Raw genomic sequence first — 14,130 nt, 5'->3', positions numbered from 1 at the left:
AGCTCAACCGTGCCTCATGACGAGCTGAGCTCGTCATGAGCATCGAAGGGGTTAAGTACTCATGCAGAGATTATCTATAATAGGGGTTACAGGTGGGGCATCAAATATTATTGGAATATTCCTAGCAAACAGAAAGCAAACGTTAATGTTGAGAGGACAAAAATCAGATTTCTATGCTCTGCCATGTGGGGAGCCCCAAGGATCTTCACTATCCCCTACCCAGTTCAATATCTATGTTACCCCACTGGCAAAACTCATCCGTTCACATGAATTCACTGCTATCTGTTATGCGGATGATACACAAATAGTGGTGTCATTATCATCAATGATTATGTACTTTTTCCAGGTAATACGTGGCTATTCCTGAAGAAGGCGCTGGTTCGCCGAAACGCGCGTCTAATTTTAATTGATTGTGTCACTTGTTGTGTTCTTTTTATATTTTGGAATTTTTGTTTTTATAACATTGCTAGTTCCATATTGTATATGGAAATAAGTCTTTTTTCATGAAATATGTATTTTAAATTGTAATTGTGTTAATAAACAGCAGAACCCTAGTTATCTTTGTGTTGCCTCTCACAGTTGTCATCGTACAAACAAAAGAATATAATTACCTAGGTTGTTATTTTTCATATATATTTGTCCCTGACCTAGGAATTAAAGAAAACATTTTTTTAATTCAGGAGGTCCTTGTTACGTACACAAATTATCATCAAAGCTAGATGAAGAAGTTCAATAACTGTATGGCCCACATCATTAGATGGCTGCAGGACAACTGCCTAAAATTAACTACTGAAAAAACTGAGGTACTACAATTTGGTAAAAATACCTCATTCTGGAACTCTTGGTGGAGAGATGTCGCCGGACTTTGTCCATCCCCAGTAAGGAAAGCAAAACGTCTGAGAATCATGCTAAAAGATCAACTAACTTTTACGGACCAGGTCAATCTCATTACATCATCTTGCTTCCATACTTTGAATATTTGAAAAAAGATTTTTCCGTTCATCCTGATGGATCAACAGAAAAGAGTGATCATAGCATTGATATAATCAAAGATAGATTACTGCAACACTCTTTACCTGGGAGCAAAAGCAAAAAAATGTATTCTACGGAACCTACAGTCACTTCAAAATTCAGCAGCATACTTATTGCTTAAAATCCCTAAATTCAGTCCGTCATCACAAAGTATTAAAGATTTGCATTGGCTGCCGGTTCAGGTGAGGGTTAAATTTAAGTCCTTGTGCATTGTTCACAGGGCTCTCTACGTCGTCGGCCCTGCTCATTTTAACAAATTCATCAGATGGTACACCCCACGACGTAACCTTAGATCCTCTACTGCCTCCTGTAAATCCCCATGGCACAGATTGTAAAATGGGGGTGGAAGCTTCTTTCAACTGGCTTGTAAATTATGAAACATGTTACCTTCAACACTGAGGACCCAAACCAACAGACAGACATTTAGAAAATCCCTAAAAATATGGCTATTCCTACCCAGGTTCAAAGCCTGTGCCTGCCCTCCCTGTACGACCACAATGGCAGCCCCAACGCTAAAAAGCCTAGGCATTCACATGCCTTATAAAACTTTTAATTCATTCATATACAGTTCACTATTCAGCATGTTATGTGTATATGAAAGCTAAACTATCTAAGTGCAATTCTCTATTGTGTGTTTTTTTCCATTGTGTGTTTTTTTCCGTTGAGGTCTAAGACAAATTATCAATCCTGTTAATAAATTTCAATCTAGATTTTCCTGCTCTATCAGATTCAGTTTTAAGGGTCAAAATTCAGAAGTTTTCTAGCACCAGAATTCTGCATCTTTTAAAGGCTGAGCATGTATGCCTTCAGGGGGAATACATAGGCATAATTTGTACTGTAAATAGTATGTGAAACGATTGCCCAAACATGTTCTTCTGATCCAAATAACCGGACTACCCTTACTGAGTTGGTGTGCCCAGTATTATTCTCAGGCCTTGTATGCTGGTGGGTGGAAGGGTGCTTTGAGGGCTGGAAAGAAAACTTACTTTTTCAAGAATGTTATTGGCAGTTGTCCCAATGATTGATGCAGCCCATGGGGATAGAAGGATTTCTTTTAAGATTCTTGGGTAAGGAGAATCAAGGAAAACATCCTAATATATCCCACAAGCATATACGAAAGCAGAGTTCATGGGGTAACACAAAGAATAAAAGAGAGAATTACTTTGAGTCATAGCTGGCAAACAGTAAAACCCACGTTTTCAGGATACTGACAGTGTCCCTGTATAAGAAATATGTAAAAATAGTGACTAAAAATTTCCACCTATTAGGCCATGCAGGCAACACAACTGAATTTTTTTGTTTGGTTGTTCATTGGACCTATGACCCCAGTGTTAGCAAAATTATCGGCAAGAAGAACATCTCTGGAAATTCTAGACATGAATGTTAAAAAGTCTAAAAATACAAACTTAATAAGGAATAGTAGGAACAAATGTTGATAAATGACAGAAGTAATGGGACCATAGTTACCGGTAATCTTCATTACCTTGATTAAGATTCTCCCAGTCCTAATGATTACAGTATGATGAGACGGTCCCGCCTACCGACAGGCACCCTAACATACTAGTATTTATTTTTTGTTTTTAGCGAATAAAGGCCCCCCCACCTGCCCCCATGCCTGCTAGTAACAGGACCAGACATAACAACAGAGGGAGAGAGGGGACATGTCTGGAATGAGGAAGACCTTATTTCGGGTAATGAAAATTACCAGTAAGTAATGTCATAGGTCCTCCTCATCCCCGTCAATATAGCATGAGGACTTCACAAGCCAAAACAAGTAATAATCTTCACACAAAGACAGCAGGAAACCTAACTGTAACATTCAAGCTAATGACAGAGCTGCCTCATAACAACAGCCGAATGAATCATGGAAGCGTGCAACATGTTCATCATGCTTGAAGCAACCACCAGGTGGTAGCCCCACAGAAATCCTGGTCAGAAACCTTTGGGGCCTCAGTCCAAGGGCAGAAACAGAGTAGGCAGAGCACCCCTCAGCTGGAGCAGGAGTAACCAGGTTCTAGGAAGTATAAGATGAACAAACTGCCCACTGCACCCACCTATTAGGAGACGAGGTAGCAGCCAAGTAACCTAGAGCAACACCTCCAAAAGAGACAACAGAGCAGGAGAAATCAAAACCTTTACTGTGCAGAAAATAAATCTGAAAGACAACATCACCAACACCAGAAAAAAATAGAAAGAAAAGCCTCCTGTTGGAAATGCAAGGTTATTGCAGGAGCAAAAGCCGAAGCCAACCACAAAACCCTTCTATCAGGCAGAAACAGTACAGGGAGAGGACACCAGTAAAGTCCCCCAACTCCCCCAAGTTCTGAACTGAAGAAAGGCCAACCAATAGCCACCTCAGCAAAGAAACACATCAAGGCAGCCTCAACCAAAGGGCTAAAAAAGGGCAAGAGAAGACCCAAAGGCCAGAAGTTAAGACCTAGACTGGAACATTGACCAGAGAAACTGAACGATGAAGCCGCAAACTATGTAACAAATGCCCCACCAAAGTAGCAATCCCATCCAGAGCAGTACCAGACCACTAGAAGATGACCTTAGGAGCCCCTAAGTAATGATCATCAATGTGAACCAGAAGATAAATGTCCCTCAAAAATGATCATGGTCATTGACATCCCTCTAATCTTCAGCCAGGATGTCCTGGAGAATGCCACACTGAGGCAAAACACCCAAACAATGTCAACCAAATCGCAACACCTTGAGAATATGCGTCAATTATTGGCCGTCATGGGAGTCAAACAAAATACATCTACATCCTCATTACACTTGGTGGCCTGAGGTTCATTCAAGCAACTTGAACGGCATTAAAAGGAAGATCCAGTAAGCAGATCGTCAATTTCCAACACCTGCAAAGCTTCCATGTAGAAGCAGTCTACCCAGGGGCAAGAGCAGAACCACCAGCAAGGCCCCAGAGGAGCAACCCAGGCAGCCGACACGCCAAACAGTAAGTGAGCCTTGGTAAAAGCACAACCCCTCCCAGGTGGCGAGTTGACCCCCCCTTAGTCCTTTCCCAACTGCGCCCCTTTGACCTTTGAACATATCATTGACAACTTGCTTGGTGTCAAAAAAGATCGCAGTTTATTAAACACTTACACATTTTATACATTTGTTTCTCATGGTGATACATAACATTAATGTTTAGTCCATTTTTGGTTGTTATCTGCTCTTCAGACAGATCACCTTCTGGAGGAGGCCCCAAATACCACAGCTACTGTTGCAAGGGTTAGGCTTCAACTTGCTACCGACTTGGTGGGTGTCCGTCTGGACTTGCCCAGACAGCAAGTGCGTCCTGCTTGCCTTCAGTGCCATCTTGGCCCCTCCCTGATCTTCCAGGTCCCTAATGTGTGGCATCCCAAGGACCCCATGCGAGCATCTCATCTATCCAGCCTGCAGCTGAGTTCTACCTCTCACTCATTTGGTACCCTCACGTGAGGCACCCCAAGGGTACCTACAGTCTCCTCAGCCAGAGAGAGCTCCCCCCTTGCTCCCCTATGCTCTCCCATCGCTTATGAGAAACCCATTTGCTCCAATACTCTCACAATGTTTAGCGGGAACCTTCTTGCCATGGAGGGTAATGAATGCTTGAGGGGGCTCCTTGCCCCCTTCTTAAGCCCCTCTGTGGCTTTCGGCCTGCTCCCCTGATTGGGGGAGGCCGAGTCCCATTCGGAGCGAGCAATCGTGGTCGGCCATTTTTTCCCGGACTTGCACCCCGGGGGTGACAGCAGGGGGGAAACGCTTCCTGTACCTGGGCGGCGTTTGGCACGGGCCTCTATTGGTTCCGGCTTTGCCTTACCCAGCCCAGGCTCCAACTTCCACAGTAACACTCGATTGGAAGCAACAATGTAACGAGAATCTGAAAGCCACCAAAAACTTGATGCTGCCTCCCATTGCAACCGCATAGGCAGAAGACACAGCCCCGGGGAACCAAGTGCTGCTGGAGCCACTCAACACTTGACCAGCCCCCCATCTCACCACTGGAAATGCTCCCTGCCCCGCCCCAGCCAATAACATGTACGTGGAGCAGAGAGCACACAAAACAAACACCCTCGGTAAGTGTAATGCAGCTCTCAAACGAAACAAGGATATTTAAACTCATTAAAAAGGACACATAATCAATTTAAGAATGAACAGAATACTAGAGTGTTCTTGTTAGACCTGGAACCTTTGGGGTGGGTCTCCCTTCCATTGTTGCTGTTGCCTCTGCTGGTGTTAGATGCTTTGGGCACTGAGCCACTGCTGTCCAGTGCCACAGTGCAAGTGCTTCCTATTGTAAATTAATGTATGGATTAGTGATTCCATGATTGGCTGGTTTGGTTTACCTGTCAGACCCTAGTACAGTGCACCAGGTGTGCCCAGGGCTTGTAAATTAAATGCTGCTGGTGGGCTTGCAGAACTGGTTGTGCCATCCACAGAAGCAGCCTATAAAAGTGTGTCTAAGGCTTGCCATTGCAGAGCCTGCGTGTAGTCTGGTACTGCCATGTTGACTGAGCACGTGCACCCAGTTGCCAGTCCCTAAATCTTCCCTTATCTTCCTATCAGACTATGGTAGGCCCAAGGGCAGGGTGCTTTGTAAGTATGAGATAGGGCAAGCCTTGATGTGTGTGGCATGTCCTAATAGTGAATAACAGCCATTTTCATTTTTCACAATTGCAAGGCTACCTATTCCCTATAGGCCACAATGGGCAGATAGATTATTACATTTTATAATCCGAACTGACTCAGGTAACATGGTAGAAATTCGAGTTTAGTATGGCTGAACTCCGAATGATAAAATACATCTTTTAGTGAAGTTGGTTTTAACATTCTGTGTTTGAAAATACCACTTTTAGAAAGTAGGTATTTTCATGTCTAACTATCCAAGCCTGCCTCTGCTAGGTTGTGTATTCCTTGCCTGGAGTTTGAGTGACAGGGGTTGGGGATTCCAGGAGACAGGACGAGTCAGCCCAGTGGTGAATAGAGAGATCTGCATCTAGATGGGTGGCAGGAGTTGCACCTGGGACCTGAATGGGCTGTGCCTTCCCTCCACAATGCTGGCTCCACCTCCCGTGGTGGGTCTGATGTCTCTGCCCTGAACTGTGAAAGGATAGAAGGAGTCATGTAAACAGAGTGCTCCAGTACTGACCAGAACTAGGCAAAGGCTTCTCTGCCATCAGAGAACAAAGAGAAACCGGGTATAAAAGAGGGGTTCCAAACCCCAGATAATTAGATCACTTTTGGGACAAACAAGAAGAAACCTTTGCTTAGGAGTGGAACCAGAGAGACTATACCTAAACTGAAGTGCTGCTTTGGGGATTGGCCTGCAGTCGTTGCCTGTTGGACTTGGCCCTTCTGGGAGGTTCACCCCTGAACTTTTTGCCTTTTAATGTTACACAATTATAGTGATTTCTGGTCTTGGCGTACTTTGACACTGTGTCCCAGTGTAAAGTGCGTGCGCTCTCTGAGTGCGTGAGTGAGATTGGCCTGTCCTCCCATAGGAATGCATGGGGGCTATGTGTGTCCATGGTAGTTCCTGATATGTGGGGAGTGCAGGGTCGAGTTTGGTATGTGCGGACTCGTGAGATTGAATGCTGCGCGATGATGTGTGCAGATTTAATGTGTCTAGTGTGGAAGTGCCACTTCTAGAAGTTGGCCTGTCTGTGCAGTGAATGTGAATTGACTGTCTGGCTTGTGATTGGCTGGAGCTGGCTGGTGCGCCTGGCTCCTGGCTCCAGGAGTCAAGATGGGTCTGCCCCGGTGGTGAATGGAGAGATCTGCATGTTGATGGGTGGGAGGATGCACCTGGGACCTGAATAGGGCTGGGCCTTCCCTCCACAATGCTGGCTCCACCCCCTGTGGTGTGTCTGATGTCCCTGGCCTGTCCCGTGAATAGGGAGAGGGGCTGAGCAAAACAAAGTGCTCAAGAACCAGTTGCATCTGGTTCGCCCCTTGCCTGTACCTTTGGAGACAAAGGAAAAGTCTGTATAAAAAGAGGCTGTGACCTCCTGTTAAATGTTCTTGTTTCCTGACTTGAATCTACCAGGGGCGTGCTGCTGCTGGGACCCAGGGGAAGGCTTGCCTTCCTGGGCCCTGCCCAGCCCCTGGATGCCATGGATGCTGGAGGACTTCTTTGGAACCCTTGTTGATTGCTTTTGATGTTGCCAAGGCTTGTTCAGCCTGCCCAGCAGCATGTGAGCGCTGTGCTGCCTTTATCCTTGTTGTGCCTCCCTTTCTGCTAGCCTTCTGGACTTAAGGCTGCCCTAGCGCCCTGTGAGCGCTTTTCTTTCTTTCCTGGATTGTCCCTCAGTGAGGGAGAGCCGAGGGCTGAGCAGCGTGATGCTGTCTGCTCTTCGGGAAGGAACCCCCCCTCGGGGGATTCCCCCGTCATACCGGGATTGCGGGTGCCACCCTGCTTATATGGATTTATTTATGGGTGCCCACCCCATATGGCCGCTTAGTTGATTATCTATCCGAGCGGGTGCCCATCCCGCTGGCTATCGCTAATTCCGAGGGAGCCTACCCCTGTTGACTTAAGAAATCACCGCTATCGGCCCGGGCCGGAAGTCAGGCAGCATCCTGCCTGTCGTGGGGCGGGACTTCCACTTTCCACAGGAAGCCCGCGCCCACGGAGTTGCCGGGAGAAGCAGCAGGCGGAGTGGTGTGGGGCTCCCATGCGCGGGAGGGAGCCCCGGAAGGAGAGATGGCCCGGAGCCATGAAGGCTCCACACACTTAGTCCCGGTCCCGAGATGGGGGCCGGGTGAAGACAAGCACGAGAGCGTGCGGGGCTACCACGAGGTGAGAGAGAGCCCCGCTCGCTACCTGAAGATGTCTGCTGAGGCCCACGTGAGCGAGGAAGAGCCCCGGCAGACTGCCCCCAGAAGACAGCGTCCCCCGCCGCCTCCAGAGAGCAGCTGGTGAGTAGAGCTGCTCCCAGGGGGGGTGGACAGTACGCGAGTGATTCCCGCGTAGCGTTGAGCGGCCCCGCTTGACAGAGGGCCGCTCCCAAGTCCCGCTAATCAGGCTTTGACAATGGGGCATCTTCTGTTTCAGGGGCCCCATGGAGGGCCCGGGGGCCCGTGTTCCCCTAGAGCCTGTGCGTGGCTCCACCGATGGGGGACCATGTTATTTGGAAGGCCCCAGAGAAGCCCGTGCCAGAATTTCAGAGCCAGAGGGCTCCAATGATTGGAGCAGTTTGTTCTGGAGGGCTAGTGAGAGCCCCCCTGCCGCAGTTTGATTTCACAGCTGCCCAGCAAGTAGTGGGCAGCTTCACCGTTTAGGTTTTTCTTTCTAGGGGCATGTCTTTGGACTCAGGAGTGAGTCGCACTCCTTCGCCCCTACCTTGGCCTTCCACAACTGCGCAGCACTTAGTGCCAGCTGCAGCGTTTAGGCCCTGTTCTTGTCCTCAGCTGCCCAGCAAGTAGTGGGCAGCTGCTACGTTTAGGTATTGGCGCATTGGCGCCACCTGGACCTTGATGTGAATTATGTACTAATGCTTTGGGTGTTAGGAAATGTACTGTGTGTAGTATGTTTTGCGCACCCTGTGTTTGATGCCTCTAGACATGATGTATGCATAGGAGGTTGTTTTACCTGTTTAGGTTTATGTTAGGGAGATTACACTTCCCTGTGTGATTTACGCCCCTAGTGTAAGGTTTTACTTAGGTGGTGAGGGTCTAATGTAGTTAGAATGGGGGGATACTGTGTATGATGGATTTCATGGCACAGACTGTTGCAAGTGCAGTGATTATCAGTGTTTACTGACTGTACGTTCTATGACCTATTTTTACTTGTATGTTTTAGTTCCCCTTTACCAAGTTCACTTTGTGATGATCCTGACAGTGGTCCATGTGGCCCTGTCAGGTGTACATAATCCCTTGTAAATATTGACTGTGCCAGTTGGCACAATGTACATCCTGTGATTATGATTCTGATGTGTTTTGATAATACAAAGGCTATTTTTGATATAAAATTGTGTGGAGTTCCTTTTGTGGGGGGCCTGGGATGTTGTTGCTGGTGGGTGCGTGCGCAAATGCTTTACACATTGCCTCTGGAATCAGCCTTACTGCTCATGTCACGTTGCCAAGGGGGTGAGCAGGGGTTATCTTTGGAGTGTAACTTCCTTGCCCTAACTAGAGTGGTGGTTTCTGCCTGGCTTTGGCGCAAGCCTCAGCCAACCAGAAACCAATTTCTAACATTGTGTAAGGATCTCCGAGGGCTTGAGAACAGAGCTTACCTCCTGCTGAAGTCTCAGGGACAACAGACTTCACCCACCAGCTTTCCAAGAGTTCTTTTGAAGTGCCTGCAGTTGTGCTGGACTTTTTGAGGACTTGCGTGTCGCAAGGAGCTGGAAGCGCGACTCAAGATCAAGAAGCATGTCGGTGAACTGCAGCTTCACAAGACGAAGTGCCTCGCATCGCCGGAGAAGAGGATCGACGTCGCAGCAGACGCCGCCGCATCACCGGGAAGCGTGTCGCAGGAGAAGAGGATTGACGTCACATAAGACGCTGCCGCATCTCCGAGAAGCGTGCCGCAGGGGGCCTGTTGCGGCTCATCGCCGGAGAAGAGGATTGACATTGAAGCAGACGCCACCTCATCGCCGGGAAGAGTGTGACAGGGCCTGTCACGGCTCGTATCATTGTGGAAGCAACTCGCATCACCAGGGGAGAGCATCGACGTCACAGCAGATGCTGCCGCATCACTGGGAAGCGTGCCGCAGGGCCTGTCGCAGCTTGCATCGTGTCAAGCATCTCGCATCGCCGGAGAAGAGGATCGACGTCACAGCAGACGCCGCCGCATCATCGGGAAGCGTGTCGCATCTAGAAGAAAGTGCCATCTTTGTTTCTTTGCACCAGATCTCAAATGCCGGGCGCTCACAATCTGTCAGCTTGGGCCCCTATCGCTCCACCTCTAGGGTGCTCACTAAGGGGGTGCCACAGGGCTCATGCCTAAGCCCCACATTATTTAATGTGTACGTGGCCCCCCTCGCTGAGATTGTGAGAGAGTATAGGTTCACACCGGTGTCATACGCCGATGACACCCAACTCCTCTTTCCTTTCCACTCTCTTACTTCTGACGTTAAGAACAACTTTGCCGAGGGTATGAGAGCAGTGTCCAACTGGATGGCTTCCAACTGCCTCCAGTGCAATGTCAGGAAGACCGAGGTAATGCTTTTTGGGAAAGCCAGTATACTCTGGTCTCCCGACTGGTGGCCCTTAGATCTAGGACCTGTACCCTGCCCAGAACCGTCAGTCAAAAACCTGGGAGTGAAGCTTGACCAGAATCTAACCCTAAAAGAGCATGCAAATTTTATTACAGGAGCATGTGTTCGAACAATTGGTCTGTTAAGGCGAGTCTTCCCTCTTCTACCTGACATCCACAGAAAGACCCTTGTACAGGCCTTGGTGATAAGTCGGTTAGATTACTGCAACGGCCTTTTAATATCAGCTAATGAGGATGCATTGAACCGATTGCAGGTGGTCCAAAACACGGCGGCTAGATTAATTCTTAATGCCCCCACAAGAACTCCGTCTAAACCCCTCTTGAGGGAGCTCCATTGGCTACCAATACGGCAACGTATTAAATTTAAAATTTGTTGTACAGTGCACAAATGCCTCTTTGGAGATGGCCCCAAATATCTTGCTCAAAAATTTTATTTATACAAACCGGATCGTCTTCTACGATCTAGCACCCAACTTCTACTGGAAACTCCATTAATTAAGAAGACCAGACAAGGGGGTCGTACCCTATCACTTATAGGACCGACTCTGTGGAACAAACTTCCCATCAGTCTCAGACAAATCACCAACCACCTCTCCTTTAGGAAAACCTTAAAAACACTTCTGTTCCAAGAAATATAATCCCCCTATAGCTTTCCCGCAGAAGCACTGAAGTCTCTCATCCACGGCGAACAAAGCGCGGAGATACCCCTTACGGGGTCGAGTCCAGCGCGATACAAGAAATTAAATAAATAAATAAATAAATGCATCACCGTCCTTCCGTGTAAGGGACTACCGCATCACCTTTCCTGCACCACTTTTGTTGCCCTGTGTGTCGCATCTTAAGGTACATTGACTCAAAGTGTCGCATTTTAAGATCTAAAGAGAACTAAGCTAATTCTACCATTTTAAGTACAGGACTGGGATTTTTGTTGTTTGTGGTCTTGTGATAAATCTATATAAAGAATACAAATTTTTGATATACAACCTGTGTTGTGTCCATCTTTAGTGTTGTCACTGGATTACTGTATGTGTTCAAAATGCTTCACACACTGCCTCTGAGATAAGCCTGTCTTCTCGTGCCCTGCTACCAAGGGGGTGAGCAAGGGTTATTTTAGGAGTGTATCCCCCTCACCCTGACTAGAGGCAAGGGTCCCTATTTGTCACAAGTACCTTCCTGTGCCAACTAGAGACCCCCAAATCTAACAGTTCTCTTACCTGTTAACCGACAGGAACAACAAGCAGGCATGGAGGTGGGTTGGAGGGGCTTTTATAAACTAAAAATACCAAAAATACTCATGTTTTAGGGTGCCTTTTGGGAGACAGTACTGCCTCATCATACTGTAATGACTTTGACGAGGAGAACCTATGAGGGGGAAATGACAAAGTCATATAATTGTGTATGTTCATAAAGATTGCAATAATTCTCATACCAAAGAGACATAGTGCTCTTTCACATGTCAGAAGACACATAGTGGAAGGTTACAGCTCAGCTCATATGTTCTGCAGCTCAGATTTCACTATGTCCCTCTTACATTAAATTACATTAAAACAAAATGCTCACGGTTTAAATGTTTCATGGAAACTATGACTTAAGAATATATGACACCATCAAATATTCTTATTCATTTCAGTGTTGTGAAAAGAAAAATGTTTCTATTTGGAGGAAGTGGAAGTCCTGAAGCTGAGGAATGTTTACCAGGGATGTACTGCTTTGATTTAGGTAAGTGGAGGCCAGAATGCCAAGCTATTTCTTAGCAGATAATGCAAAAGCCATCACTTCCAGACTATGTGGAAAAGGAATCTTGATATTGTTCCTGGCAACAACGTCAGTAGTTTTGAAGGGTGCTATTTTTGTTTTCAAAACACACATGAAGAAAGTCACATCTGCATAGTGTCTTGCTTTAATTAACATTACGTGACTATTCACAGTGCATTTGATCAATAAAGGTGAAAGTTGGAGGTATTAATAACCCCCCCCCCCCCAAAAAAAAACAACCAATGGCAAAGCATTTTCGATATGGGTCCGGTTGCAGGCCCTTTTGAGATGTGTGAATGCTTTTTTTGTCATGGTTTTTGTAAAATGTTATCATTGGAAGAGGGGCTTGGCTATCAGCAGTCTAAAAAAACATTGGCTAAAAGCAAAATGTTTTTATCTCAATAAGCTTGCATTCCTATAGGTGTCCGTGGAACTGAATAGGTCTACGTTGTGCTCCTTATGAAAGGGCAGAACCCCATCACTGGCAGTGAGTTTACCAAATGGCTGAAGTGAGCTGACTCTTTGCTTCATGCTATGTGCCGTACTGGGCAGAAGAAAAATGGGAATTGCACAACAACAGAAAAATGGATTAAGAGTCTTAGCTACAAAAACGACCGTATACATACAAATATTTTATTTAATGTTAGTAAAATCTAAAGGCCTTGGTTCACTCCAGATGTAATAAATGGTGTTTACCTTAAAATTTTGAATTAATTTATTTTAATGACATGGACCTACAGTGTCGAAAAGGGCTATGCAGAATGGTTTTTCTGGCTTTGTAGCATAACCAAGTGGCTCTCTTGGTGGAGTGTCTTCCTCCAGCCTCACCTCACGGACAAGCCAGGTTCCCTTTTCAGCTTCAACAACATGTTAACTGCATGCATGATGAATTGCTCTGCCTATCAAACATGCACAGTTTGATTGTTTTTTTTTAATCCTGTAACTATGCTCGGAGTGACAGTATAAAGGTGTGATGGGGCTCTGCCGTAATGTCCATATGGCCAAGTTGTTAAGGCTAACTGCACAAGAAATCTGTGGTGTGACTGCGATCATAGGAACAGTGGCTGTCTCTAGTTTGGCAGCCAACGCCATAAATGGGGATGTTGGAGCGGTGTCTCTTAAAGATCCAATCGGGGGCATTGATGTGTTAATGCTGCCCAGTCCTTCAGTCTGTGACTACACTGTTGGAGCTCTCTGACACTCCCTTAAAAGTGGAATGTAAGAGCTTAGAAGTAGTGCAGCAATGGAAACAGTAGCAGAAATAGAGACCTACTTCAGATTCATGGTTTGAACTGCAGTTAGGAAATTATTTTTATGGACACCAATCCACTCCAAAGCATGCAGAAAATTAACTAGAACCATAGCTGCCAAGCAGCAGAGCGTCACCTTCTGGAACTAAAGAGCAAGCCTTTATGACAGTCATGGAGGAAACAATGACTCAACGAATTTAGCATTTTAGGACCTTGAATTATGGAGTTGTATCTAAGGAGCCACAATTTTTCAAAAGAAGATAAGGAGTTTAAAGAGATGTTGAGTGTCACAAGAGGCTCAGTTGCAATGTGACTTTTTTGAAAGTACATACGTGAGTAGCACTGGACTCACAGAGGCTTCAAAAGCACTGGTAGGAAAAGGTAAGGTGGAAAGATGTTTGCATCATTCGTTATTATCAGCGGCCTAGCAAGATGGAGTGGAAACAAAGCAGACAGCCCTGGCATCAGGTTGTGGATCAATGAGATGGTGGCCTTTCTTTGGCCCCCTTAGTTAAGGTGATCTGCCAGTACCCTGACGTCAAATCAAAGGTACTGAGGAATTGGCAGTGCTCAGCCAATCAATGAGCTCATCAGCTCTGGGGATGGGGTATGTGTTGGTCCTGGTGATGGAATTGAGATCTTGGTAGCCCACGCAGAACCAGAGTTCTGGTTTGGCGCCAGGCAGGGCCACCATTGGTACCAATACCAAAGGGCTGGACCAGGGACTGTTAGAGGGCTAAATAACACCTAATGCTAACATCTTGGAGACTTCCTCTTTTGTGCTGGCTCTCACCCTGTCTGTCAATCTATAAAATGTGTTCTTTACAGGGACACTGTCTCCTGTGTCAACATCATGGGCGCACAGATGTGTAAGTCCAAGGGTGA

At 46.5% G+C, this 14,130-nt stretch overlaps 1 protein-coding gene across 1 annotated transcript in view; it reads left to right on the top strand.

The window, feature by feature from the left end:
• Window positions 1-14,130, top strand: part of LOC147727101 (RING finger protein B-like) — a 677,508-nt gene that overhangs the window by 93,658 nt on the left and 569,720 nt on the right. The window contains exon 7 of the mRNA XM_086963055.1: window positions 11,871-11,959. Within this exon, the coding sequence (XP_086819181.1) occupies window positions 11,871-11,959 (89 nt within the window). The remainder of the gene's footprint in view (window positions 1-11,870; window positions 11,960-14,130) is intronic.

Source organism: Lissotriton vulgaris, chromosome 3_1, assembly GCF_964263255.1.
Source record: "Lissotriton vulgaris chromosome 3_1, aLisVul1.2, whole genome shotgun sequence".
In the NCBI taxonomy this organism is placed as follows: Eukaryota; Metazoa; Chordata; class Amphibia; order Caudata; family Salamandridae; genus Lissotriton; species Lissotriton vulgaris.
This window is presented reverse-complemented; position numbering and strand designations above follow the sequence as displayed.